This window comes from Molossus molossus, unplaced genomic scaffold (assembly GCF_014108415.1).
Source record: "Molossus molossus isolate mMolMol1 unplaced genomic scaffold, mMolMol1.p scaffold_m16_p_20, whole genome shotgun sequence".
Lineage (NCBI taxonomy): Eukaryota > Metazoa > Chordata > Mammalia > Chiroptera > Molossidae > Molossus > Molossus molossus.
This window is the reverse complement of record NW_023425356.1, coordinates 28,559,722-28,587,484: the sequence shown is the minus strand read 5'-3', so window position 1 is coordinate 28,587,484 and position 27,763 is coordinate 28,559,722. Positions and strand designations below refer to the sequence as shown.

The window sequence follows — 27,763 nt, the reverse complement described above, 5'->3', positions numbered from 1 at the left end:
ATTGTGTCCCGGGTGGAGTGGAGCCTAGCCGCGAGGAGCAGGTGAGGGCGTGGGCGTGCTAGAGGGGATGGGATGGGAGTATCATGGGGGGCTAGACAAAGGTGCCGGAGTCAGGGGAAAGGAGAAAGCGGGAGTCTTCGGAGAGCGGTGTAATTCTCTGGAGCGCAGGACTAGGGGAGTTCTGGGAAGCAAAGTGGAATTCGTTGTGGGTGGGTGTTCCCTGGAGGAGTTCTGGAGGTAAGGCGCGCGCGTGCTTGCGTGTGTGTGTGTGTGTGTGTGTGTGTGTGTGTGTAGGGGGCTGGTTCTTGGTGCGTTCCAAAAGCAAGGAGTTCCAGGGGTCCAGAGAAGGTGAAGACTAAGGAAATTGGGGGTGGGGCATCAGCAGTGTATTGTGGCCCTGGCTGGGCAGCTCAGGTGGTTAGAACATCCATCTGACACACCAAGGTTGAGTTTTGATCCCGGTCAGGGCACATACAAGAATCAACCAATGAGTGCATAAATAAGTGGAACAACAAATCCATGTCTCTCTCTCTGTCTATCTCTCCGCCTCTCTGGCTCCTCTCTCCCCCCATTTCTCTCCCTTTCTCTGTCTCTAAAAAGATCAATTAAAAAAAGTTAAAGAAGTGTACCGTGGGCCGAGGCAGGAGAATTCTTGGGAGGGAAATTACAGGGAGGAGTAGATGGGAGAAGCGGTAGGTGTGTAGGTGGGTGGGGATTTGGGAGGAGACAGGAAGGGAGTTCCTCCAAGCACAGAGGACCTGTTGCCAAGATCAGGTGAGAAAAATGGGCATTTGAGAGGGGTGTGGGTGGAGACAGTACTAGTTCTACCTCCTATCTGCCACCTTTTTATTAGAATCAGGACTAAGAAAAGAGAAGAGGAGGCTGGACTATGAGGGCTCTTCATTTTCCGTACTTTCCTGAAAATTTTTTTCTGAGTGTATAGAGCCCCCAATTCCCCCCACGCTCCACTTCATTTCTTCCAGAACCTTAGTAACACGAGTGTCCCAAGAATTCCTCTGCATTTTCTCAGGTCCGCCCCCTAGAACGTCCCGACCTTCCTGATCCCCCCTGCCAGCACTCCCTCATTCGCCTGTTGCTCTCATCTCAGGGTTTATTCACCAGGGGGGCGGGTGTCAGGATCTCTGGTCTCCTGTGTCCCTTCCTCCTACTTATCTGCTTTATCTCCTTTCTCTTCCTTTGCTCCCCTGGCTTTTCTCTAACTGTGGGGCGTCTCCTAGTTTCCAATATTGTCCATCTCTGCATATCACCTTGCATTTGGCATTTAGGTCTGGCTCTAGAGAACAGCTTCATCAGGTGTTTCGTGAGCCAAGCCCTAACTGTCCAGAAGAGTGGGAGCCGAAACCTGTTACCTGATCAGAAGGATTGGCTGAGCCTCCACCTGGGCCCCTGTGGATAGGGTGAGCTGGGTGAGCAGGCAGCTGGGCTATGGTTTGGTGCCTCAGTCTGGCCGTCCTCAGCCTGATCATCAGCCAGGGGGCTGACGGTGAGTTGGACTCAAGAACTCCCTGTTAGCCTTGAGGTGGGGGCATTCCCTAAGGGTTCTCTGTGAGCATGTGAGGATTCTGGAGAAGTTCAGGGTTCCCTCAACTACTCAGAATCCTAGGGAGCCCCCTGAGCTGCTGACGGGATTTCCCCTCTCAGCCCTGACCTGGGCCCCTGCTGTCTCTCATGCCACCCACTGTGCAGGTCAAGGGAAGTCTGAGGTGGTATCGGTGGTGGGCCGGGCTGGGGAGAGTGCTGTACTGGGCTGTGACTTGCTGCCTGCAGCTGGCCGGCCCCCCCTGCACGTCATTGAGTGGCTGCGCTTTGGGTTCCTGCTTCCCATCTTCATCCAGTTCGGCCTCTACTCTCCCCGAGTGGACCCTGATTACATGGGTAAGACTTAGCTGAAAGTCAGAGGGATCACCAACAAGGGAGGGCTGGGGGGCGGGGGGTGTCTTCTTAACTGCTTTGTCCCTGCCCTGACCTTACCCCCAGCTCCAGTGCTTTAATTCTGCTTAATAAGCATGGCTTTGCTCCCAAACTGCATTTACACACATGCATGCACACACTCGCGCGCGCACACACACACACATACACAAGCATACATGCCGTTTAGAACTCCACATCATCTGTTCCAAGGGAGATCCTGCAGCCCTGTTTCAAGTGTCCAACTTAATTCTCTAATTGCTTTTCTAGATGTCATCATGAAGTTTCCCAGACTCCATCCTGATCTTCCCTGGTCTCCCCATGTGGCCCTCTCCTGGTCTCTGGCTCTGCTCTCAGCTCAGACCCCTGCCCCCTCCCTTCTCCACTGTCTTCAATGCTAGTTTGGGGGTTCTAGGCCTCTAGGGCCTGGACTGATAGGGTAGCAGGGTGGGTGTGTCTGCAACTTGTCTGCTTTCCCAGTGGGAGCTCAGCCTTGTTTGAGTACAGAAGAGCATGTGTACAGAGGTGAGCTGGGGAGGGTCAGGATCAGCAAATGGAAGGGGCTGGGCTGGGTTGCTGCTTCAGGTGGCCCTGTATAGACTTTTAAAAGAGTGTAAAGATCTCCCCGGGCCCCAGCCGGCTCCCTCAAAAGGCTCAGCTTCCTCTTAATCCTGGCTGGAGCCTTAATCTGAGAGGTTTAGTGCAAGTCTCTGAGGACAGTGTCTGGGAGGGCCTAAGGGTGGGTCCTTAGTGAACTAAGGAGGGGAAGCCCAAGAAAGGCCACCCGGGGAGATCACTGATGGTGAGAAGGGGGCACTCTCCCTTTTAAAAAAAATGTTTTTATTGATTTTTTTTAGAAAGAGAGAAAGGGAGAGATAGAAATATCATCGATGTGTGGGCTGCCTCCTGCACGCCCCCTACTGGGGATCGAGCCCGAAACCTGGGGCATGTGCACCGGACCTCCGAGGCCAGGGGATGACACTCCATCCACAGAGCCACACCAGCCGGGCTGGGGGCTTTCCCTTTTAGTTTGAATCTTGGAGAAGCCAAGGATTGGCTGAGCTCTCACTGAGGGGCTGGCTGAGCAAAGGGGAGGAGGCTCAGGCTGGTACTAACCCCAGGGAAGAGTTTATCTTCAAACTGGGGGCAGTTGTTGGCAAACAGCCTCATGGGAGCATCTGTGTCTGCACGAGCCCCCTGGGAATTGATGAAAACGGGCGTTGGGTAGGATGAGTGGAGAGAAAGGACGGCGCCTACCAGCCCTTCCTCCCGCCCTGCCTCTGCCTGCCGGCTGGGAAGGGTGTGGGCTTCCTGGCTGAGGCTGGGCAGATGCAGAAGATGCCTGCCTAAGGCAGGGGGAGAGGAGGAGGGAGAAGGGCTTTTCCTGAGACTCCACCGGGCATATGAGCAGCTCTTATTCTTCCCACTGCCCCGTTTTGGGGTCTGGCCAGAAGCATTGTTACCTGTGGGATTTCTTTTCTGTCCGTCAGGGCTGTGAGCAGTAACCCTGTGCTTTCTTCCTAACCCTGCCCTTTGTGTCCACCCTGCCCCAGTCCGGGGCTTCTGGTTGGCCAGGGTTAGTCTGCAGAGTCAGGTCTCTGGGTGGGGTGGGGGTGGGGGGAGGGCCCCTGTGCCCATTAACTCTTTACTGCCTCCCAGTGTGGAAGAGATCGCTCATCCTTTATGTAGGGGACTTTGAACTGCCGTTGCTAGGCAGGGGGAGGTAGAGGTGGTTAAGGCTATGCTGTCCTGTCATAAACCCTCTGGGCAAGTGAAGGGGCCATAGCCTAAGACTGTGTGTCGGGCTGGTGCCTAGAATGTGGGAGGAACCACAAAAGTGACCGGAGCTGTAGGGACTGTACTGAAGGGAACGCGTCCAGCCATTGAGGGTTCTAGGGTCCATCGGGCTGAGGAGCCTGGGTTTATAGACTAGTATGAGAGTAGTAAAAAGCAGTATTAAACCAGCCAGGACTAAACAGCAGGATTAAGTGAACCACTGTGCGTGAAGTGCGTGGTGTGAAACGCGGCGGGCATCAGAGGACAGAGGGGCCCCCTTCTGTGGCACCTTTCCCGGGTGGGTCTTAGGCCAGTCCTAGTCCATGGGACCTGCTTTTGGTTTTTTACTTTTGCGCTGTATTTCCTGGTAGTTTCAAGGTGCACCGAACACCAGAAGGGACACAAGTTTTTTCCTCTGTCCTGAGTTGTTCGATACGAATCAGCTGTCTCTGCTTTAGAATGCCCATTTCCTCTCGTCATCTCCCCTTACTGCCCGTTGTCCTCCGGAACCCGCTGCCTGTCATAGCTCCCACAGAAACTTCATCCTCTTGCTGCACGGTCTCTTGGAACATCTGGGCACAGTTGGCACCTGTTTTGGAACTGTGTGTGTGTGTGTGAACTTGCCCATGAACATGAGTGTGGGTTCCCTGCCTTCTGAGAGCTTGTAAGAGCGAGGATGCTTCTCCTCTTTCCTTTATACATCCCTGCAAGCAGGGGGTGTCATGTCCCTCGGGTTCTGGCCCTGTGGGGGAGGGTGGGCCTCCAGGTGGACCTAGGTGGACCTACGACTCAGGTGGACTCAGGACTGCCCTCCCGGGCCGTCTTCCTGTGCTGTAACAGGTCTAGCAGACCATTTCTCACAGAGAAGTTGGGACATGCAGTATGCATCACTGGATGTTCTGGTTGACACACATTTGGACTTTTACCCCCTGGCTACCAACATCCTGGAGTGGGAACACACTGAGTGTGCCCAGTGCGGGGTCCCTTGGGCATGGTCCTGACAGCAGTGTGCAGTGGAACGTGTGACCGTCTGCAGAAAGAAGGCTTGGCTTTGTCACCTACTTGTCATGTGATTTGAGAAAGAAGCTTAACATTAGTTCCTTCCTCTATAATGGAATTGTTGGGAGAATTAAATAGGGTAACAGTGCCTAATATTGGACAGGTCTTGTTCAACGTTCAATTTCCCTTCCGTCCTCTGCCTTCTTTGTGGAGCTTGAAGATCACCACAATGAAAGTTCCTGTCGCATGGCAGTTAGAGGAGGTTGCAGTGTGCGGTCTGTGGGGGTCCATGGCCAGGTAGATCAGGGTTACTGAGGAATCCCACTGGTGGGTGGAAAGGTGTGATTATGTTAAATATTTATCCACAGGCCTAGGCTTATCTCCTAGGTGGAGATGTAAACACCAAGCCCTTTATGCAGGTCCACCCTTCCTAGAGATTTCACACCCTTGGACTTCATTCTTGGGGAAAAACGTCCCTGTCCCTGCCGAAGGTCACAGAGCTGGCCTCCACGTGATCATTCTCTTCTTCCCAGTGGTGTTAGGGGCGCCGTAGGTTTCGATTATAGTTCAGAAAGATCACCCAGAGGTAGAATGGAAGCAGATTGGAGGGGGTGGCTGCACGAACAGAATTGGACCTTCTAGTATTAGGGAGAGCTAATCTGGGGCACAGTCTGGTTGGTTGGAGTGAGCACAATGCTAAGGGACTTATGTCTTTGAACCATATGAAAGGTCGGGGGGGGGGCAGCTGATGAATGTAGAGGGGTAGGTAGGCTGGAGGAGAAAGACCTCTCAGCAGGGAGAGATACCCAGGACTAAACTAAGAGAGAACAAATATCTAGGAGGTAGAATTTGAAGGATGTACTGAACAAGCAGAGGGAGGACTGGGTGATGCCGGGTTCTGGTAGGGTGACTTGGTGCATGGTGGAGCTGTTCACGGACACAGGGTAAGAAAAGGAAGATGATGTGTTATCAGGTGTGGGCCAGGGCCAGGATCGAATGCAGGCTGCTGATTTCAAATCTTGCGCTCGTTTACTTGTTCACCAGCCTTTATTTGAGCACCTGCCGTGCCAGGCACCATGCTGCCTGCCTTCCCTACACAACCTCTCCCCTCCAACCCACCCGATTTCTCTCACTTCAGAGATGAGGACACTGAAGTTGAGGGAGATTAGTAAATTGTCCGGAGGGTATACAGCGGAGCTGCCATTCTTTCTAGATTGTACTGCCAGGGACCCATGAAGCTGTCTGGGTGCAGGGCTATCGGAGGAGTTGCAGAGGGATTTGGGGGCACCCTCAGTCCCAGTCTGGTAGTGTGGTGTGGGTGCTGACGGAGGGTGGCAGTGCAGTGTCTGCTTGTGCTGGGCTGTGTGGCTTCGCGGAGCTCTGCAGTCAGCTGCGGCCTGGGTGCCCGGGGGACGATGGGATGAGGAGGCTGCTGAACTTGCTGCCTGGCCGGGCTGGACTCTGGCCACCCTAAGGCGCTTAGGCCACTGGTAATAGCCCTGAGAGATTAGGAACTTGGAGAGGGTGGGTCTGGGTCTCTGCTCAGGCTTCTGGGCACTCATGGGACCCACATTCCTCTCCCTGCAGAAAGCCTAGGGATGGGCAGATCCCGAAAGAGTCCGGGATACTCAGTGTTGGCTCTTCAGCCTGCTCCCCGCAACGGTCCTGGAAGCTGTCCGCTTCTTCAGCTCTGGGGTTCTCTTTGTTTAGACTGGATCCCCACTGCTGAAATGCAGGAGCCATCAGAGGGGCTGACTGAGGGATCTGACCTCAGTGACCCTTTTGCCCCTCTGTGCCCCTCTAGACCCCACTGCATCAGGGTACCTGGGAGAGACTGGGCCTGTGTTTGACCTCTGAGAATGACCAGTGTGACCAGGGGTTTGGGGCTCTCTGCAGTACCCTGATTAGGACCCCTCCCCCAGGGCGAGTCCGACTGCAGAAGGGGGCATCTCTCCAGATCGAGGGGCTCCGGGTGGAAGACCAGGGCTGGTACGAGTGCCGCGTGCTCTTCCTGGACCAGCACAGCCCCGAAGACGATTCTGCTAACGGCTCCTGGGTGCACCTCACCGTCAATTGTATGAAGCTGGGAGCCGGATGATGGGGCCTCTGGCTGGTCGGGGTGGGAGTGGGGGGCGTGGAGAAGAGGGTGGTTTCACTGCCCCACCCTTGCTGACACCTTTATTTGCTCTCTCAGTGTTTGTGGTATGCCCCTCCCACCCTCCTCCTGCCCCTCCCACCCTCCTCCTGCCCCTCCCACCTCCCTCCTGCCCCTCCCACCCTCCCTCCTGCCCCTCCCACCTCCCTCCTGCCCCTTCCCTTCTAATCTGAATCAAGTCTGCCTTCTAGGCTCTCTGTCAGGAACTTCCTCTTCCCCTCTCTTCCCTGCTCCTGCCTTCCTGGCCAGGACAAAGTAATGGCTAAGTGGGCGGGGGCCTTGTGGCCCTGAGTGAAACAGATCACGTATATACAGCATATTTTATTTTTTCAAAATACCTTTACCCCAATACCACGTGCATTCTTTCTCAACCCTGAGAGGGAAGGAGGTCATAATTGTTCCCATTTCATAGATGAGGAGACAGGGGCACAGGGAGACTGGGTCATGCCAATGATTAGGGGCCGAGCAGAAGTCTAGAATCCTGGCCTCCTGATTCCCAGAACAGTGCTCTTCCAGGGGGCACCTAGCGCTCCCCTGGCCCTGAGCACCCTGCCTGGGCTCAGCTCCAGTTGCCAGCTCTGCAAACCAGTTTCAGGATGTGCTGGTGCCGTCCTCATTCAGCCCCGAGTGCAGCAGGCAGGGTGGCCCTGGGCTGGGTGGGCTAAGGGCTACATCCTCATCTGTCTCCCTGCCTTCGGGCTGATAGCTCTTCTAGCAGCCCCTGATGTGTCTCTCTCTCCACAGCACCCCCTCAATTCCTGGAGACACCTCCCCAGGTGCTGGAAGTTCAGGAACTGGAGCCCTTGACCTTGCGTTGTGTGGCCCATGGCAGCCCCCAGCCTCATGTGACCTGGAGGCTCCGAGGACAGGACCTTGGCCAGGGCCAGGGCCAGCGCCAGATGCAGGTGAATCCTGTTGCTGGGCGGGATGGGCCAGATAGAGTGTGAGGGGCAGGTGGAGGCCTGGGAGCTGGGTTGAAGGACAGAGCTGGCAAAGGCCAGAGAAGGGGCTTTGGTTTCCTGAGCCTCGGTTGTTGCCTCCCTCTGCTGGCCAGCCTTGGAAATGCAGTGTCTGAGGCCTGCTGGAGGGGGCCTTCCCCCTCCACTCCTACCCTAGGTGCGGAACGGGACGCTATGGATCCAGCGGGTGGAGCGAGGCAGCTCTGGGATCTACACCTGCCAGGCCTCCAGCACCGAGGGCAGCACCACCCACGCCACCCAGCTGCTTGTGCTAGGTGCTCTCTGGGGGGAGGGCGGGGAACCGGGACACCTGTGTGTGAGGCCGGACTTGTGGCTAGAGGTGCACATGGCTGGAGTTTGGAGGAGACTTATGCCTGAGGACAGGGGTTCATGGAGAGTGAGGGAGCTCCCAACACAGGCGGTTCCTCTAAAATCAGCACTTACCTTTTCAAAGGACCAGTAAATAGACAAATAGACGAGTAGTGCAAAGTGATGCGGTATAGTGGAAAGAATATGGATGCTGGTGTTACTACATGAGCCATGTGACCCCCTTGACTCCTCACTTCCCCATCTATATAAAGAGGTTCCTATCTACTCTCACAAAGTCTAGGACTGTGACAAGGATTTAGTTAGTGACCAGCCCATAGTAATTCCTGGCCAAGACCTTCCCTTTAGAACAGAAACTGAGAAATAGAAGGAAGGCCTAGACTCTGCCTTCATAGAGCCTCTGATGTGGGGACGTAAGGCCAAGTAGGGGGCGTGCTTCTCTCTGGTTCTCCGGGAAAGGCAGTGTAGGGAAGTGTTGGTGGCAGTCTTTGGTGTTGGGAAGGCCTGAATGTGAATCTTACCTTCCCTGCTGGCCTTGGGCAAATCACCTCACAACCTCTCTGCCTCTGAGCCTTCATTTCTCCAAGTACGAAGTGGAGACAGTAATTCCTACTGCAGAGGGTCTTCTGAGGGTTAAATGAGGTGATGCAGGGCAGTGCTTAGCAGAGCGCCTGGCGCCGGCGCCCAGAGAGCTGTGCGCAGCAGACGTTAGCGTCGTAGCGTCGTGGCTCCGTGGCTTGGCCAGGCTCTCAGGAAGAGAAATCCAGGCTGGGGGTTCAGACAGCAAAGCCTGGGGACAGGCGTGAGCCTGGCATAGGGCACAGCGAGCTGCCCACACTGACCTGACAACCTGAGTGGTTCGTAAGGGTTGACATACGAAAAGATGTTTGGCCAGGCCAGGAGGGGTTGGATTGGGAGGGCTGAGTCAAGAAGTTTGAGCTTCATGTGGTAGGAGACGGCAGCTGCTGTGGGTTCCTGAGCAGAAGTGTTCTGTGGCCAAAGAATAAACAGCCATTCAGTGCCTGGATGGCCATCGAGGGGGGGAAGGGGGAGTCTGGGTTCAGGGATCACTGCAGCATCTGGGGTAAGGTACCTGGATTAGGGGAGGGGATTTGTGGTGTGGCAGATGGGTAAGAGGGTACATGAGCGGAGTGTTAAACCTGATACCCCTTCCCAACACACACGTTTCTAGGCAGGAGACACGGGGTGAAGGGGTGTTCTAGAGGGCAGGTCCAGGGAGAACAGTAGATGTGAACTCAGGTTTCTGGGAAGACTGTGGGCTAAGCCCCTCCCTCCCCTTGTGCTCCCCCACAGGACCCCCAGTCATCGCCGTGCCCCCCAAGAACAGCACGGTCAATGCCTCCCAGGATGTGTCCTTGGCCTGCCGAGCTGAGGCGTACCCTGCTAACCTCACCTACAGCTGGTTCCAGGACAGCGTCAATGTCTTCCACATTAGGTGGGGCTCTGAAGGGTGGGGCGGGGAACTGGCGGGCAGTCTTTGAGGAGCCTCTTGGCTGAGCAAGGCCTGAGCCCTTGCCCACACATGCCACATTGCAGCCGCCTGCGGTCACGAGTGCGGATCCTGGTGGATGGGAGCCTGTGGCTGCAGGCCGTCCAGCCTGATGATGCGGGCCGCTACACCTGTGTGCCCAGCAACGGCCTCCTGCACCCGCCCTCAGCCTCTGCCTACCTCACTGTGCTCTGTAAGCCTGACCCCAGCTGTCCCCAAAGCCTGCTCCCCTCCCCCAGGCCAGGCCAAGCTCCTCCTGCACAATTTGCCACTGTTTTCCCCTAGACCCAGCCCAGGTGACAGTGATGCCTCCTGAGACACCCCTGCCCATAGGCATGCGAGGGGTGATCCGGTGCCCAGTTCGTGCCAATCCCCCGCTTCTCTTTGTCAGCTGGACCAAGGATGGGCAGGCCCTACAGCTGGACAAGGTACAGGCTTACAGGCTTGGGGCAGGGGAAGGAACATCTCAGCTTGTTTTTTTCTCTGATCAGGACAGCTGGGGTGGAGTTAGTTCAGTTTAATTTAATTCACTACTGGAACATACATTTATTATCGGGTACTGTGCAGGGTGTTGCATGGGGAGCAGGAGCACAGAGACTTCCATGCTTAAGGAGGGCACAGCCTAGAAGGGCAGGGACAGCAACAGAGACACTGCTGGAAAGCCAGGGTTGGAGGAAGAGCCTTCCTGTTAGAGACTGGTTGGGGGCAGATCTGCTACGGTCTGGGACGTTGGTGATGGGCCCTGAAGGATGGACAGGCATTCCAGGCAGAAACGGGGGCCCAGAAGCAAAAGACAATATAGTGTGTGTATGACCTAATGAATCACTCAGCTCTGTGGGGGTACCTGTGTGGGTGTGAATGATGCAGAGAAAGCTGGGAAGACAGGTTGGTGCCAAAAGGAAGACCTCTGGGTGCCACGTTAATATTACCTCATTCCAAGGAGAGTGGGGTCTTTTGTTTGTCTGCAAAGACTATAAATTCCTTGTGGGCTAGTGTTGCGTCTTTTAATCCTGGTGTCCCCAGGGGTTCTGTAATAATAATACTCCATACGTTTTTGTTGAATGTTAAAAAAAAAAAAAGTCTAAAGGCAGTTGGAGGCAGAGAAGTTGCTTGAGCCATGGTGTGATAACATCAAAGCTGTGAGCATGGGTTCAGTTTGTTGGAAGGGATGGAGGGCAGAGAGGGGGCAAGGGAGAGGGGTTCCGAGGCTGTGGAAGTGGTCCAGATGAGAGGTTATGTGGCCTGGGTTAGAGAGGAGGACATGGAGATGGATGGACCTGGTGGGTACGCAGACAGGGGAGCAAGGATAGAGTGAAGCGTTAGATGTTAGCAAGGGCAGTGGGGCCTATCTCCCCAGAAGTAGGGAGGCCAGGAAAAGGATCTGATTTGGGATGGAAGGTGCTGGATTTAGTCCTGGAGTGCTGGGAAGACGGACAGAGAGGTCCCAGCAGGCAGGGAGCCCCCACACAGCTCACCGGCAGGGGTTGCCATTCACACGGTATCCCCTGGAACTGTGCCGTCCCAGCCTTCACAGCCACTGGGAGAGGCCCTCCCTGGGAAAGGGAGCTAGAGGACTGGACCGGGAGGTCAGGCCTAGAGGCTGAGTTGTGGTGTCCTCTGTCTAGCTGTGGGCTTCTTGTACCATCTCCTCCCTGGTGTGGCCTCTCTCCGCCTCGGTCTTGCCTCTGCTGACTTTTTCTCTCCTTGTCATCTCCTCTTCCCTCCAGTTCCCAGGCTGGTCCCAGGGCACAGAAGGCTCACTGATCATCGCCCTGGGGAACGAGGACGCTCTGGGAGAATACTCCTGTACCCCCTACAACAGCCTTGGCACTGCAGGGCCCTCCCCAGTGACCCGCGTGCTGCTCAAGGTGAGGCTCGGGGTCAGCCAGCAGCAGTGGGTCAGGTGACTGAAGATGCACCCCGTGCGGACACCTGGTGGGTAGAGGGGTGCGGAGGGGCTTCCGAGTCTGTGTGTACTGTAGTGGTCACAGCAGCAGCAGTCAGATGCCATCCAGAGTCAGATACTCTCTCCACCCCCACTCTCACCAACCTCCACCTGGACACCTCCCAGCCCCTCCTTCTCTGTCCCATCAGGTAACAGAGATACAGAGTTAGAGACATCGTGAGAGATGAGACGGACAGGTGGTGGGACTGGGAGCCCCAGGAAGGGGACAGCAGTGTGAGAGAGGCCCTTCCCAATGCCAGCTCTGGCTTGCAGGCCCCCCCAGCTTTTCTAGAACGGCCCAAAGAAGAGTATTTCCAAGAAGTAGGGCGGGAGCTACTGATCCCCTGCTCTGCCCGAGGAGACCCTCCTCCTACTGTCTCTTGGGCCAAGGTAAGGCTCCTGAGTGCTTTGCCTACACTCTGCCGGCCCGCCCCTGCCCCTGCACGCCTGGGTCGTCTGTGGGAAGGAGGACTGGGAAGGGCAAGGTGCTTGGAGGCAGTGGGCGGGAAGCCGGAGCTGCCGGGAGAGATGAGCGGCGCCCTTGGTGAGGGGTGGCTGCGTGTGTCCTCAGGGCTGACCAGTGGTTCTGTAGGTGGGCCGGGGACTGCAGGGCCAAGCCCAGGTGGACAGCAACAGTAGCCTCATCCTGCGACCGCTGACCAAGGAGGCCCATGGGCGCTGGGAGTGTACCGCCAGCAATGCTGTAGCCCAAGTGGCCACCTCCACGAATGTCTATGTGCTGGGTTAGTGGCCGCATAGCTGGCTGGGGGCTGCGAGACACCATGTGGGGAAGGAGACGGAGAGTCCGTTTGGGGGGCTCAGATGGGAATGGTGGGTAGGGGACCCCTGGGATGATGGGCGGAGGGCAGAGGTTCTGGGCTCCTCTTAGTTCTTCACATTCCCTTAGGGCCCTGACCGTCATCCTCCCTCCATCCCCCCTACCCAGGTACCAGCCCCCATGCTGTCACCAATGTGTCTGTGGTGCCTGTGCCCGAAGGAGCCAATGTCTCCTGGGAGCCTGGCTTTGATGGTGGCTATCTGCAGAGATTCAGCATCTGGTATACCCCATTGTGAGTGACCTGCAGGCCACTCCTCTTTCCCACGCTGGTTCTCTCTGGCCCTCTGCCCTTTCCCCTTCCACTCTACCCCAGCCCTGCCCCAACTCTGCTGCTTGATTTACAGAGCAGCCTCGGTGACCTGGAGAGTTGGGAGGGGAGCACTCAGCTGTCTGGACGCGACGCTTCCTGATTTTCCTACTTGATGACGTGCCCCCATTTCCTCATGTCCTCTAGGGCCAAGCGTTCCGACCGAGCCCACCACGATTGGGTGTCCCTGGCGGTGCCCGTGGGGGCTGCTCATCTCCTTGTGCCAGGGCTGAAGCCCCACACCCAGTACCAGTTTAGTGTCCTGGCTCAGAACAAGCTGGGGAGTGGGCCCTTCAGTGAGATCGTCCTGTCTGCCCCTGCAGGTGAGGGACCTCTCGCTCCAGAGCAGCAGACGAGGATGGGGAGGAGCTGGCAGGAAGAGCCAGATGTGGGGGTCTGGGTGGGAGCAGGCAGACGTGCTGGGCAGCTTGGGGTCCCGAGGAATTTGTGGACGACGATCCAGGCTTGTCTTCTGGGCTCTGGGAGTGGTTGGGCACTGGGGGTGGTGGAAGGGGAAGTGGGGAAGCACTGGGAATTCTGCTCCTCTGCCTGTCTGTCCCACTCAGGGCTTCCTACCACACCAGCTGCCCCCAGACTCCCCGCGACGGAGATGCCGCCTCCCCTGTCCCCTCCCCGACGTCTGGTGGCAGTGAGGACACCCCGGGGGGTACTACTACATTGGGATCCCCCAGAAATGGTCCCTCAGAGACTGGATGGCTACGTCCTAGAGGGCCGACAAGGCTCCCAGAGCTGGGAGGTGCTGGACCGGGCTGTGGCAGGCACAGAAATGCAGTTGCTGGTGCCTGGCCTCATTAAGGTTAGTGTGGGAGTAGGGGTGGGGGTTCTCCAGGCCCACTCCATGCCCCAGACCTGATCTCACTCAGATTGGACCATCTTTCCAGCGTCCTACTGCCCCCTAACCTCCCAACTGCTGTGTCTTTCAAATGGGGCTGGGGGGAGTCAGGCCTGGCTCTGACCTCCTTCTCGGACTCCCCACCCCCAGGATGTTCTCTATGAGTTTCGCCTCGTGGCTTTGGCTGGTGGCTATGTCAGCAACCCCAGCAACTCAGCCAATGTCTCCACTTCTGGTGAGAACCTGGAGGGAGGGCCGAGGCTGGGGCCTGGGGGCTCTGAGCCCACTGAATCTGGACACTGGCCCTCCCTCGTGGCTCCTTGCGCAGGCCTGGAGGTCTACCCATCACGCACGCAGCTGCCAGGCCTCCTGCCACAGCCCATACTGGCTGGTGTGCTGGGCGGGCTCTGCTTCCTAGGGGTGGCCATCCTCGTGAGCATCCTGGCTGCTTGCCTAACCAGTCGCCGCAGGGCTGCCCGCCGCCGCCGCCACCGCAAGTGCCTCCGCCAAGGTAGGGCCAGCCCCCATCTGAGTCTCCTACTGGAGGAAGGCCTCCCTTCTCCATCCTGCACCCAGCCAGATGGGGCTGGGCTCCTGCTGCTGGGTGAGGGTCTGTGCCTGGGGTCCTGGAGGGCCCTGGTGGGCCTGTGTCACCTCTGGTTCTCCTGCCCTTACAGATCCACCTCTTATCTTCTCTCCAGCCCGGCTGTCAGCTCCACGGTAAGTCCCTTCTCCTTCTGGGCGTCCTTCTGCCTTCCCACAGTGTGCCCCTATTCTCTGCTTCCTTTTCTGCACCTGGGGGTTGTGAGAGGCGAACAGAAGTGAGGGAGGTGAGGATGGGCACGCAGATCCTCAGCCTGGGGGGTCCAGTGTGTCCTTGCCTCCCCCCACCTCTCCTGTGGGTCCTCACTCACTTGCTTTCCTAGGTCTGCTGTGCTGTGTACCAAACCTCTCCAGGCCTAACGATGGTTCCTGGGAGGAAGACTGGCCCTTACCACAGACCCTGATCTCTTGTCCTTCCCCAGCTCTGCTCCAGGCTCAGGCAGTCCTGACAGCTTGGCCAAGCTGAAGCTCCGGGCGTCCCCAGTCCCCAGCCTACGCCAGAGTCTGCTCTGTGGGGAGCCTGCCAGAACCCCCAGCTCTTCTCCAGCTCCTCCACCTAGCCAGGGGCCCTTACCCCTGGAGCCCATTTGTCGGGGACCAGATGGGCGCTTTGTGATGGGACCCAATGTGGGGACCCCCCAAGAAACGCCAGGCCCTGAGCAGGCCGAACCTCGGACCCCGGCCCGGCAACAGGCCCGGTCCTATGACTGCAGCAGCAGCAGCCCCAGAGGGCTGCCCCAGCCCCTCTGCATTACAGACATCAGCCCTGTGGGGCCCTCCCCCGCAGGCCCGCCCAGCCCCCTGCCAGGTACCGGACCCCTGCTTCAGTACCTGAGCCTGCCCTTCTTCCGCGAGATGAATGTGGATGGGGACTGGCCCCCTTTTGAGGAGCCTGGTCCTGCTCCACCCCCAGATTACAGTGACATCCCGACCTGCCCCACCTCATCTCTCCTTCAGCCCACGGATTCTCCTGGACCCCCCAGGGCAGTGCTTCCTGGGGCTGCGGTCGGGGCCGGGGCTGCCCCAGAGGTCCTGTGCACAGCGCTGGCTGACTGGACACTGAGGGACCGGCTGTTGTCAAGCCTTCTCCCTGCTGCCCCGAGGGGCAGCCTCACCAGCCAGAGCAGTGGGCGGGGCAGCGCCTCTTTCTTCCGACCCCCTTCCACAGTCCCCTCAGCAGGAGGAAGCTACCTCAGCCCCGCTCCAGGAGACACCAGCAGCTGGGCCAGTGGCCCTGAGAGGTGGCCCCGAAGGGAGCATGTGGTAACAGTCAGCAAGAGGTAAGGGCCACCCCTGCCCTGGCCCTCGTCCTGCCCTGTTCCCAGACTTTCTGTCACCCTTCTCTTGACACCTGCCTTCTCTGCTCCACTCCCACTTTGGGGCCAAGAGAGCTTGTCTCCTTTCAGAAGCTTTGACCTGAGGTCCGAGGATCCTCAGGGGAAACTCATGGCCCTACTTGAATTTGGGAAGCTGTGGTTCAGGCGTTTCTGGCCACCCTCTATTCCTCCACCCACCCCACACATCTGTCCCGTTTTATAGGAGAAACACATCTGTGGATGAGAACTATGAATGGGACTCAGAATTCCCTGGGGACATGGAATTGCTGGAGACTGTGTACCTGGGCTTGGCTGGCCCTCGACCCGGACCTGAAGCTGCACCAGAGCTAGGTGTGTGCGCCCTCCATGAGGTCAGGCACTCTTGGCCTTGCCATCCATGTTCCCCCATAGCCTGGGGGCCCAGTCTGTTCCTGGTTGGGCACTGGGCCCTGGCTCTCTCCTCTTGCTTCCTTGGTTCATCTGTCCTGCAGGCCCTGGGGAGCTTCATGGTGCCAGTGAACCTCAAGACTTACCCTCTTATTGTTCTGCTCTCCTCTTGCAGGTGCAAAGGCTCCAGAGGTGGGCTGCCTCCTGAACACTGCCCACGCTCCTGGCCCTGAGGCCCGCTGTGCTGCACTTCGAGAGGAATTCCTGGCCTTCCGCCGCCGCCGAGATGCCGCTAGGGCCTGGCTACCAGCCTGTCGACAGCCAGCCCCTCATCCTGAACAGGCCACTCTGCTGTGAACGCTCTAATGTGAGGCAGGGTGAAGGCACACGGACCCAGCAGAGGCGGCTCCAGCAAGACCTAGCTCCGCCTGGGAAACTGCCTGCCCCTTGGAGGCCCAGGCACAGACCCTGATGTTGGGCTTGGGTGGGTGTGGTGTGGGATGTATGTGCTGAGCCCCTAGAACCTGGGGACTAGGACAGGGTTCCTAGGTCTGCTGGAGGGTGTGTGTGTGTGTGTGTGTGTGTGTGTGTGTGTGGTGTTTGTGGTATGGGTGAGGTTTTATACAGGTGAATAAAGAAAGTCTGGAAAATTTCTGTTGTCTGACTCTGAATGCGAGAGGGAAGTGGGAAAATCTTGAACCCTTAAAAGGAAGGCGCTCTTGCTCTGGCCAGTTTGGCTCAGCGGTTGGAGCGTTGGCCTGCGGTCCCTAGAGACCCGGGTTCAGTTCCCACTAAGGGCATGTACCTTGGTTGCGGTTTGTCCCTGGCCCTGGTTGGTCGTGTGGATGGCAGCCACTCGATGTGTCTCTTTCACGTCAATGTTTCTCTCTCTCTCTCTGTTCCTCTCTCTCCCTCCCACTCTACCTGAACAAAAAATGGAAAAATGTCCTCGGGTGAGGATAAAAAAAAAAAAGGAAGGCACTCTTCCTAAATGAATGGAGGTGCATTCAACATCCATTCCTAAAGCATTTATTGAATGCCTACTGAAGTCAGCTACTGAGAAAACACAAAGTTCACTAAGTCACGCCACTAAGTCATGCCTTTGTCCTTGGGAAGTTCTTTCTACTCTGTGAGACAGACAAGTAAAGAAATAGTTATAGTGTGATGCAATGAGATCTGTGATAAAGCAATGTGTTGGTTATTGTGGTAACACAAGGATGGAGTAAACAGCTTGTGCTGGGACAAATGCTTCATGTGGGGGATCCTCCGTTTTCAGAGTGGGAACAATGATAGCGACCAGCTGAGCACTCCCGGTGTGCGTCGCTACTCTGAGATCCTTCCACGTATCAGTTAATTCTCCACATCCGAGGTAGGTTGTCCTATTACACTAGGGAACTGAGGGGTCCAGTGCTTTACGAATTTGTCCCCAAATCAACAGTGGGTGAGGTGTAGAGCAAGTGAAAATCAGTCAAGGGAGGAAAAGCACCCCTGACAGCAACAGCACAGAAGTAAAAAGGTTGGCCATCTAGGGAATGAGCAGGAGGCGCCGGAGTGTCGGGCTAGGTGGGGTTGGTTGATGTTTTTAAAAGCTAGGTGAAACAGGCTTCTACCATATGTGAAGGACTCCAACCATATATGAAGAGCTCCACTGATGGGTGTAAGCATGGACTCCACCCCAGGCGGACTTAAAGGCTGAAAGCTGAAAGCAGGGAGCACTCCCTTAGCCTCCAAACTGCTCCCCTCCACTCTCAGAACTGACAGCCTCCTCCACTGGGACTCCTCCTTTGCACTCTCCAGGATTAATGAGGAGATGCAGGGGGGAACAGTCAGGTCTGAACCCTGGGTCCCAGGTCTGATCGATCACACCTCTTGAGCACCAGGCGAGGAATGACCTCACTAAGTTTTCCTGCCTAGGCTTGAAGTAGGTGCAGGTACTGTCCTGGCCTGCAAGCCCCAATCCTGTCACACCCTAGTCAGCCGGGGGTGGGGGGAGGTGTGTGTTCCTGTGCCTCCGTTTACCTAATCATCCTTTTCAAACCGAGGGGATTCTTCCCACATGAACTCACCCACAGCCTTAGAGTCTTGAGTTAACCTAGGCACCAAGTTTCCCACTGGGGCACAAGTCTACTGGCTCTAGGGTTGTGGGGTAGAGGTTGTCCTGGGTGAAGACTACTGCCACTGCTCTTGGAGCCATCGACTCCCCAGATCCTTTAACCCAGGGTCTCATCCACTGACCCTCTCTTCTAACCATGGTCCAATGCTCGAGCTACGGCGCCTTTAAACCCTCCCAGCGCTCGCCCCGCCCTTGGTCCGCCCCGTCCGAGGCGGGAGCCGCTGAAAACCCCCCAGCCCAACCCGGTCGTTCCACTTGCCCTGCATCCCCGCCCGGAGTGCGCGCTCTCCTGCCCGTCCGAAGGTGAGCAGCGTTTTTATTTTGGGGGGTGGGGGGAGTGAGGGTGGGGGCGTGTCTCTAGAAAGCGAGAAGCCCTGCTGGCGACCAGCCCTACTGAGGTTGCGGACCCAAGGCTGGGAGGCAAGGGTCCGAGGACCGCTCCGCCCCGCGCTCCCAGGTTCAGTCCCCAGCCTTGACCCGCATTGCTGGGCGATGAGGTCAGGCCCTGTTGCGGGTGCACAGACGGGGCATCCGCCCGGAGCAGGGCCCCAGGGACTGCACCCCACGCACCAGCTCCAGCCCTGGGTCTCAGCCGAGGAAGGAGGGCGTCGGGGATTGGTTACTTGGCCCCGAGCGACTGCGCGCCCGGGTCCCCGGGCCAGCTCCGCGCGACCCTGCACTTCCTGGTTCCAGGAGCACGTGCGGGTGGTGCTTGCCCTCTGTGCCCCGAGGCTGTCCTTTCTGTTACTTCGTCTGCCAGCTCGTTTCCAGGGGACTCGGGGTCACGGGCTTGCGCTCGCGTCCCACGGTGGCCTGCCTTCCCCAGTGCAGGCGGGGGTTGAAGCCGCAGCCTGCTCCAGGAGAGTGCCCTAGCGCAGGCGTTTGGGGGCTGCAGCACCGATTGCGCCCACCCTGGGTGCCCTGACAGGGGGGTGGTGGTGGCAGGGATGGCTGCTTTCCAGCCTTCCTGCACCTACGTGAGCCGAGGCCCGCACCCCAAGCCTCCCGCTGCTGAGAAAGCCGATGGTGGCCGCGGGCTGGCCGGCTGGCGGGCTGCTCAGACCACTGCGTCACCCCAGCGGCAGGCGGTGTGACTCATCCCCTCAGTCGTTAAGGCCCAGGGTGTGGCCAGGAGGGGGCCGGACCTGCAGGACCGGAAGTGGCCTGCCGCCTGGAGCCCACACCAGGAAAGTCTTGGGGGAACGTGGTGTCAGGGAGCGAAGGCAGCGGGTGAAATGAGGTCGGGTGCAGGAGGAGACTTGGATGGGCTCTCTCTAGTTCTCTCTCTGACCCCAGGGCACAAGACTGAGAGACATCTCTTTGGGTCAGTGTCCCTCCTAATTTCTCTTAGGCCTTAGGGATAACCTAAAACCGCTGAGGAGTCTAAGGTAGGGTGGGGCCAGCTGGGCCCTATCATTCCAGAACCAACAAGTAGTCTGTGTGACTGCAACCCCCTCCCGTGCCAGTGCCTCATCTGCCCCCTGGGGGTTGGCCTCTAAATCCTCCCTTCACCCCGTCCCTTCTCCCAACACAGTTTTCAGGTATGGGGCTTTAGCTCAGAATATAGCTTCTGTCCCCAGGCCATTTCTTCTTCTCCTGAACTGTTTCCTTTAGTATACTTCTCTGCCCCCAAACTCAGAACTTCCCCTCTCCACACGCTTTCTGTACCTCTACAGCGGCCTCCTTGAGGGCCGCCTTGCACCTGGCTATTCCTGAGAACTGTGGTGAGGTGGCTCTTTTCCCAAGGACCCACCTCTGCCCGGAGCTTGGAGCCTCCTCACCACTCCTCTGTGTTGAGTGCCTGTTTCTGTCTGGTGCCCCCGCCCCCTGCCCTGTGCCTGTTTGGTACACAGAAGCCATGGCAACATTCCCCACCTCACCCCTCCTCCTGCAGGCCTGTGGCTTCCTGTTTGTGTAGCTTCAGTTTTCTCTCCTGCTCACGGACTCTCTGACTCTCCGTAACGGGCCTATCCCAATTGTAGGTCTCCCACCATCCTTGCTTCTGCTTGTTCCATGTGGCATTTTTGGGGGGGACAGGTACTCCGATTGTGCCCTTTCAGAGTAGTCTTAATCCCAGTTTTGAGTTGAGAAGTTCCCTTATGTTATCTGCACAATGAATGGAGAGTCCCTTTGTCTTCCCAATTAAACCTCCAGCCAGGAACCCTCAAATCCTCCCACCCCCACCCTGCATCCGCCTTTTTCTTGGCATTGGTCTGGGAGGTGAGGTAAGCTTCCAGCCCAGGGTCTGGGCAGGGCTGAGGGCCCCAGTGCCTTTTGTGGCCTCTGCTCCTTTTCCAACTATTGTGCCCTTCTGCATAGGGGTGCGGGGCAGTTCCCACAGGTGCAGGCAGCTCTCCAGTTTAGATTACTCACAACCAACCCACCCCCCAAGTCGTTCAGCTGTTGTCTTCCCATTGGATCCTCTGCTCTGGGCATCTCCCACACAACTTCTCCTCACCCCGGCAGGCAACTGGCTGGCTGTCTTCCCTTCCTTTGAGGGAGGGCAGCAGTAGGTTCTGTGGCTGTCACTAGGGTGGGCCACTCCTGCTCCAGCAGCCACAGCCCATCAACCCTCGCCTGCTGTTGTGGGGGTGGGGAGGAGAACTAGCTGCCACAGGCTGGGCAGCTGGGCCCGGCTGGGTCTGGCTGGGTTTGCCCCTTCCTCAAGCTCCGCCCTATGATTCTGGCACCTCAGGGCTCTAGGGCAATGGCCCTAGAGTAGAGCCTGGACACTGCAGCTGGAGGCTGTGACACGACCAGCTGTATCCAGGCGCCAGAGTGGGGGAGGGGCCCTGAGACTACCCAGTGTCCAGAAGTGGGTCCGGAAGGCTGTGTCTGTCCTGCCTGTGAGGGACACTGGAGGGGTCAGGCTTTGGGCCTGCCCTCTCCTCCTAACCCTGGTGTCTAAGTTCATCATTCTTCTGCCCTTTTTCTCTCTGGGCCACTATAATCCCTGGGCTTGGGCCACTTGGGCCTATGGAGACACAGTCCTGAGGCCCAAGTGACCATAGTGAAACTGCCCCAGAAGAGAGGTCTGGACATTGGGCTGGGAAAGGGTGGCTTACTGGGAAAACACGGTATCCCCCAGCCCCCTCCCCTTCCTCCCAGGTCTTCAGCCATGCCCCTGTGTGGCAGGGGTCACAGGTCATAGACTGAGTGGTCGCTGAGTAGTTGGGACTGGCCTGTGGGAAATCTTGTCTCCTCTCTACAGGCCTCAGTCACTGAACCACCTGCCCTCCCCCAGCTCAGTGTGTGTGTGCGTGTCTGGCCGTGTGGGGTCAAGGCCCAGACTGACATTTATCTGGCCCAGCTTCCAGGCTGGGGGAAGTGGGGAGGGGTGGGTTGCTCTTAATGAGGTTTAAAAATAACTGATTTGGGGGGAGGATCTCTGCCGGAAGTGTGCAGCTGGATAAGCTGGAGTGGAAAGGGGCAGCCATGTTGGATGTGGGGGAGGGGACTGGCCTGAGACAGGACCACTGGGGCTGAGAGTTGTGAGAGGGTTGGGGCAGCTGCTGCCCCTGTGGTCTGACGACATGTACCGAGGCAGAGCCTTAAGGCCCACTGAGGGGGCGGCAGGATTGTCTAACCTGGGGTGCATGGGAGAGAGGGAGCCAGAATGACTTCATCCCTTAGGTCTGACCTGGCCTGGAACCAGATGAGGGAGGAGTGGCTCCTTCCCCTCTCTGAGCATGGGTGCCTGTCCTGGGGGTCTCTTTTTGTACACAACCAGACAACTACTCTGTTGCAAGTAGCAAGCTGCCCACCCAGGGAGGGATGGGGCCCTGGCATCGGCAGCATTGCCAACAGGCCTCTGGGTGTGGGACCCAGGCGATGAGGTTGTGGCTGGGGACACTGCTCACAATGAGGTGCTGCCAACTCAGTCCATCGATCAGGAAACCACCCGGTTCTTCCCAACCTCAAACTAAGTGAAAGAAATCTTTCTGTGTGTTTCCCCATCCCTCTCTCTCTTCCCAGTTTCTCTAAAAATACCAGGGCTCCTGTGTTTGTTCCCTATTCCAGTTGTAACAAATTACTTCAAACCGAGTGACTTAAAGCAACATACATTTAATATCTTACAGTTCTAAAGACCCCAACAGAGGTCTCACTGGCTAAAATCAAGGTGTGGGCTGGTCTGCATTCCTCAAGGGGGGTTTAGGGGAAAATCCATCTCCTTACCTTTTCCACCTTCCACAGGGCACCTGCATTGTGTGGCTATGGCCCTGCATTCCGACCTCTGCTTCCTCTCACTTTCCCCACTCTGACTCACCTGCCTTCTTCTTTTGCTTAGGAGGACCTTTGTTGTGAGTATACTGGGCCCTCCTGCACGATCCAGGGTACTCTCCCTGTCTCATGATTCTTAATTCAATCACATCTGCAAAATCCCTTTCTGCCGTGTAAGGCAACATTCCTAGGATGTGGCGATTAGGACATAGACATCTTTGGGAAGACCGCCTTTCTGCCTAGTGGGCGCTCAGTTTAAACTCAGTGGCTGATTGCAGGTTGATCTACACAGCCCTCTATGTAGCTCCTGGCATAGGTTTCCCAAGCCACTCTGTATTCTCCCTCCTTTCCCCAAATCATTATTATCCTTCCCAGAGCTGAAACAAGCAAGGTTGGGGTTAGACTAACCAGTTTGCCTTTGTTAAAGCTTACCACCCCAAATGAGGGGCTAAGCCCCCTCATTTACCCTATGTTCTATTCCAGTGGGCTTTATGGTTCATTGTAGTAGTGGAACCATTCAAACGAAATCTATTGGGAAGCCTTAATAGTAAACTGGCTGCTTGTCATAGGGGTGGGGGAACATGGAGGTGGCCCGGCGGCCCGAGTTCTGAGCAGTGCTGTTCTAGCCCATGTTCAGGGCTCAAGATGAGAGTTCCCTCAATTGGCAGCTGTTCTCACCTCGGGGCCCACTGGAGATATGTGTGTCCTTGCAGGAAGAATCCCCCGCCCCACAGCCTGCAGAGTGCTAACCAAAGGGTTGGGTGTTTCCCCTTCCCTGCTCCCCACAGCCACCGCCACCCTTCAGAATGGCCAACAGAGGACCTGCCTATGGCCTGAGCCGGGAGGTGCAGCAGAAGATTGAGAAACAGTACGATGCAGACCTGGAGCAGATCCTGATCCAGTGGATCACCACCCAGTGCCGCAAGGACGTGGGCCGGCCTCAGCCTGGGCGTGAGAACTTCCAGAACTGGCTCAAGGATGGCACGGTGAGAGCTGGGCCCCTCGGACTGGAAGTCCTGGGAGAGCAGGGCTGGGTGTGGGGGCTGGAGATTGTTTCACCTGAAGAACTGAGGGCATACCTGACCCAGCTTCTTCCTGAGCCTGGAGAGGACTCGGGCTTTCCTTCCTCCCACTGCGTGAAGGGGGCGGGTGAAGGGGCCTCTCTGCCGTGGAGACAACACATAGAATCCTCTAAGGAAAGAACTGTCGGGGATGGACTGTAGTCAATGATATTAAAATATCAAGGTGTCTTTTCCGCTCTGGCCTCAGAGTCGGGCTGGGCAGGAAGAGCCTGAGGCTTACCGCAGGTGTGCTCAGGTAGGAGCGCAGCCTCTGTGGTTCACTGTCTCTAGTGCTGAGGGAGCACATTCTGATCTTCAGCAGGCATGACCTCATCTCTTCACACCTGCTGTCCTCCCCAGGTGCTGTGTGAGCTCATTAACGGACTGTACCCTGTGGGCCAGGCCCCAGTGAAGAAGATTCAGTCCTCCACCATGGCCTTCAAGCAGATGGAGCAGATCTCCCAGTTCCTGCAAGCCGCCGAGCGCTACGGCATCAACACCACCGACATCTTCCAGACTGTGGACCTCTGGGAAGGTGGGCCGGGGCCTCGGGGTTGTCGTCCAGAAGATCAGAGGCTGGGCTGGGCCATCTTGACCAGGGAGGAGGAGCAGGTTTCTGGCACTCTGAGGACAAAGAGGGGTGTGTGGGGTGCAGGTGTGTGTGTGCTCGCACATGCGTATGTTCTATTGGGGAGCTGACCATGTTGGGGGCTGGGATGGAAAAGGTATGGGGATGAAGAGGAAATGAATTTGGAAGCTGGGCCTGCATGAATTAGGGATAGAGATGGAACCCTGGCATCAGGACCCAGCTCCGCTGAGGCCAACGCATCCCCTTCTCCTTCCCAGGAAAGAACATGGCCTGTGTGCAGCGGACGCTGATGAACCTGGGCGGGCTGGCAGTAGCCCGGGATGATGGGCTTTTCTCTGGGGATCCCAACTGGTTTCCTAAGTGAGTATTGCTGGGGCTGCCCAGGCCCTGGGCAGGCGCGGTCACCCTGACCATTCCTGTCCCTAGGAAACAACTGACCTGCTATAGCAGCTGGCCGTTTACAAAGTACTTTCACATTCTTCATTTACTTAACCCTCTGGCATGGGACAGAATCCTCTGTCCCATTTGAAAGATGAGGAGAGGATGTGGCTTCAGAGAGCCCAAGGCTCAAGGACGGAGCTGGCTCAAGTGCTCGCGCCACAGCAAAGCCTGTGCTCTGTCCAGGGAAGACATTACTGGGGCAGCCTCAGCCTCCTCCTAACCAACACTCCTCTCCACCTAGGAAGTCCAAGGAGAACCCTCGGAACTTCTCCGACAACCAGCTGCAAGAGGGCAAGAATGTGATTGGGTTACAGATGGGCACCAACCGTGGGGCGTCTCAGGCAGGCATGACTGGCTATGGGATGCCACGCCAGATCCTCTGATCCACCCCAGCCCTGCTCCTGCCCTTCCTTGGATGGTTACTATTTTAGCAGTTACATTCCCCAAGAGTCCCCGGGAGCCCTCAAGCTCCCCTCTGCCAGGGTAGGGGCCTGGCTTAGCGTATCTCTGGGGGTGCCCAATGGTGGCCTCTCCCCCTGTGCTTACTAATACATTCCCTTTTCCAAACCCACAAAAACTGGACCAACTGGCTTCTTTTTCCCTGGGACCAAAATTTAGGGCCTCTTCCTCCTCCTCCGTACCTCTTCTCCCCCGATCTCTGTGCCCTGAATCCATTCCTTGGCTGGGGATCAGCAACATTGCCTTTGGGCCTGCCTTCCACAAATATGCCTCCCCCACAGCTGTGGTTGCAGGGACTTAATTTATAGGGAGGGGTCTGTGGCAGCTGCCACCCCTGCCACAGCTGGACTGGGCTCACCACACATTGGAGGCAGCTTGCCCTGGCAGAGGCCCTCTTGGCTTCTCATTTTCCATTCCCCTCGCTGTGGCTAAGGGGTGGGGTGAGGGGAGAGGGGGCTGCCCACTGTGGGCTGGGGCCTGAAGAATCCGAGTGTGCTGATTTAAATAAAGAATATCCCTTTTTTTGGATGGACTCTGGCTGTGTCTGGGGCCACGGAGCCCAGTGTTGGAGAGGGAATATGGGGGGAGTGCAGTGACTGAAGAACATGGTGGGGGGGGTTGAGATGAAGGGTTGCAGTCCTCACCCCCCTCTCTGATTCCCTTCTCCATCTTTCTCTCTTGGTTTAGGTGAGGGTAGGTTGGGGTTGAAGGGACAGGTCCTCTCAGTTCCTCTTGGGCTAGGAGCCATAATGCAGGACATGTGGGCACTGTCCACAGGGAGTGGCCCTTCACCTAGCCAGGGAGTTGGGCGGTCCTGCCAGGTGTTCCTGGCTGGGCTCTTTCCCCCAGCAGGAATGCTTCTCAGCCACTGCAGGAGGGTGGGGCTGGCTCTTGGTACAACCCTGGGTACTGGCAAGTCTCTAGGGGGGAGGCCACTCTTGCGGGTGTGGGGCAAGGTGGCCAGACTAGCTTGGGGTCCCAGGCAGGGGTTGCCATGGTGAAGAACTGGCAAGTTGGGCAATGAGCAGGGAGTTGGTGGTGATGGCTGGAAGGAGGAAGCCTTGTTGATTGATCCCATAAACTTGTGAGCTGGGGAGAGTCTAGCAGCAAGCTTCCCTTCTAGATGAGAGCCCTGGACCGAGATCATCGTCTTGGGGTCAGGTTTTCCCGAACTCCCAGCCCTCACCCAGGCATGAATGTTCCACCCTTAGTTTCTAACCCCAGGGGATTCCCAGGTGTCTCACCTTGACTCCATGGCCTTCCCCTCAGATCCTGTGTCGGGGGAGAACTTGAGAGACCCTGGGCCAGCCTCCCATGTCAGGTCCCACCCCAGGGGTCTGGCCTCCATTGGCCCTCCCTCCCCCTTTCTACTTCCAGGCATTTGTTTCCTAAGGAGGGGAAAACCCTAACATTGTACCTGCTGGTGACAGATCATGCAGATTTGTCAACCAGTGAGCTTTCATCCTTTCTCCCACCATTCCCCTGCCCCACTGTGGCTCCCGCTGCCAAGGAGCACCGACTGCGCAGCAAACCCCTGCCAGGGCTGTGCAGGAGAGCTCAGCCCAGTGCCTCAGCCTGACCTGACACATCAGCAGGAGATGGTATTTGCTTGCTGGCTGCACTCTTGGGCTGTGGCAAAGATAAGATAGGCTGCAGCCTATGGGCACATTCCCAGGGGATTAGCAATCCCTCCACCCCCTTTATCTCCCATTCAGGAAGGCTTGTGGAATGCCACTGAAGGAGAGTGATGTCATTACAGAGACAACATTGAATTCACTGATACTTACACTAAAAAAGTCAACCACATGCAGCCTGCCCTGATTTAATGTAGCCATATTATTGGCCACATGCCTCTCAAGTTCGTGAGACACACAGCATGTTACAGAGCCAAGAGTGAACCACTGCTTTCTCCCGGTAGATTTCCACAGTAGTCCACGAGGTGGATATTACTGTATTTCTCCATTTTGTTTTCAGATGAGCTGAGTCTCGGGGCAAAACATTTGTCCAAGGACACTTAAAGAGTAAGTGGAGGGACAGGGAATTGAGCCCAGGTCAACCCAGCTGTGAGCCTGGCTAAATCTGTGCTGTTCCAGGCTTAGCAAAAAGAGGGGCTGAAGGAGCATAAAGGTGAGAAAAGGTGTTGAATGAATGAGCATCACCCTGCTCTCCTGTGCCTGAATCCCCTGGGTCTCAGGACCCTCCTGTCATTGGCCTTGTGGGTCAGTTTCCAATGCTTCCTCAGTGTTCACTTCCAAAAGGTAAAAACCCAAGAAGCCAGTGCTCCTTACAGCCAGAGGAGTGGACTTTGGGAGGGGGATGGAAAGTAGGGTGTTCCTCTGGGCAAATGGAAGGTGCACTGAGGATTTGGGGTAATGGGAGGATGGCAGGAAGAAGAAAGAGGAGCCAACTTCTGTTCCTTTGCTTCTTGCCTTCAGCCTTGAAGTGGGAAATCACCCTGGAGGTGGAGAGAAAATAGGCTTGGCCCTTTGTGGCCAATGGAAGGGGCAGTTGGAGGGGGAGGAGCAAGGGGAGGGGGAGGAGGAGGGAGGGCGTCAGACCCTTCACCTAGTTCGGCTTACCATAGGTCTGTGTGGTTTATTCCTGTGCTTATGAGTGTGTCCAGGTGTGTGAGAATTCACAGGACTAGGGCTCAGGTGGAGGAGGTGAGTTTGTGACTGTAGAGGCTGCCTATGAGCAAATGTCTACTGAAGACGAGATTATGGGTGCAGAGAGGTGTGTCTGGGCCAGGGGTGTGTAAGCATCCGTGTGCTTGCACATGGCTCTGTGGAGAACACCATGTCCCTTTCCTACCTCTACAGCCGAGGGAGGCCGTAGAGAGCTTGGCAGACAGCCTGAGGAGCAGTGGAACAGGGAAAGGGCTGGGCCGCGGGGCCCCGGAGGGAACAATAAAGGGCCTGGGATTAAATTTGTTGAAGAGGAGGCTAAAGGGTAAATTAGCCATTGTCTCCTCACAA

The 27,763-nt window shown here is 56.9% G+C and overlaps 2 protein-coding genes across 4 annotated transcripts; both read left to right on the top strand.

Moving 5' to 3' along the window:
- IGSF9 (immunoglobulin superfamily member 9) lies at window positions 1-16,404 on the top strand. 2 transcript variants are annotated; one of them, XM_036273382.1, is made up of 21 exons: window positions 1-41; window positions 1,287-1,504; window positions 1,708-1,896; window positions 6,627-6,779; window positions 7,604-7,764; window positions 7,976-8,093; window positions 9,460-9,601; window positions 9,703-9,848; window positions 9,941-10,083; window positions 11,383-11,523; window positions 11,874-11,990; window positions 12,193-12,343; window positions 12,547-12,670; window positions 12,893-13,068; window positions 13,312-13,562; window positions 13,749-13,833; window positions 13,927-14,109; window positions 14,276-14,318; window positions 14,624-15,481; window positions 15,741-15,868; window positions 16,080-16,404. In XM_036273382.1, exons 2-21 carry the CDS (start codon window positions 1,447-1,449, stop codon window positions 16,259-16,261), a joined length of 3,549 nt encoding a protein of 1,182 aa, XP_036129275.1. In that variant the 5' UTR covers window positions 1-41; window positions 1,287-1,446; the 3' UTR covers window positions 16,262-16,404. The 2 variants fall into 2 exon arrangements, with proteins under 2 accessions (XP_036129275.1, XP_036129276.1); XM_036273383.1 differs by lacking the exon at window positions 1-41 and having other exon boundaries at window positions 1,233-1,504.
- A 1,860-nt stretch (window positions 16,405-18,264) lies between these two features.
- Window positions 18,265-25,598, top strand: TAGLN2 (transgelin 2). 2 transcript variants are annotated; one of them, XM_036273168.1, is made up of 5 exons: window positions 18,265-18,320; window positions 23,027-23,224; window positions 23,660-23,834; window positions 24,146-24,248; window positions 24,571-25,597. In XM_036273168.1, the coding sequence occupies exons 2-5, from the start codon at window positions 23,045-23,047 to the stop codon at window positions 24,710-24,712; spliced, it is 600 nt and encodes a 199-aa protein (XP_036129061.1). In that variant the 5' UTR covers window positions 18,265-18,320; window positions 23,027-23,044; the 3' UTR covers window positions 24,713-25,597. The 2 variants fall into 2 exon arrangements, with proteins under 2 accessions (XP_036129061.1, XP_036129062.1); XM_036273169.1 differs by lacking the exon at window positions 18,265-18,320 and adding an exon at window positions 21,371-22,318 and having other exon boundaries at window positions 24,571-25,598.
- Window positions 25,599-27,763: the final 2,165 nt, after the last annotated feature.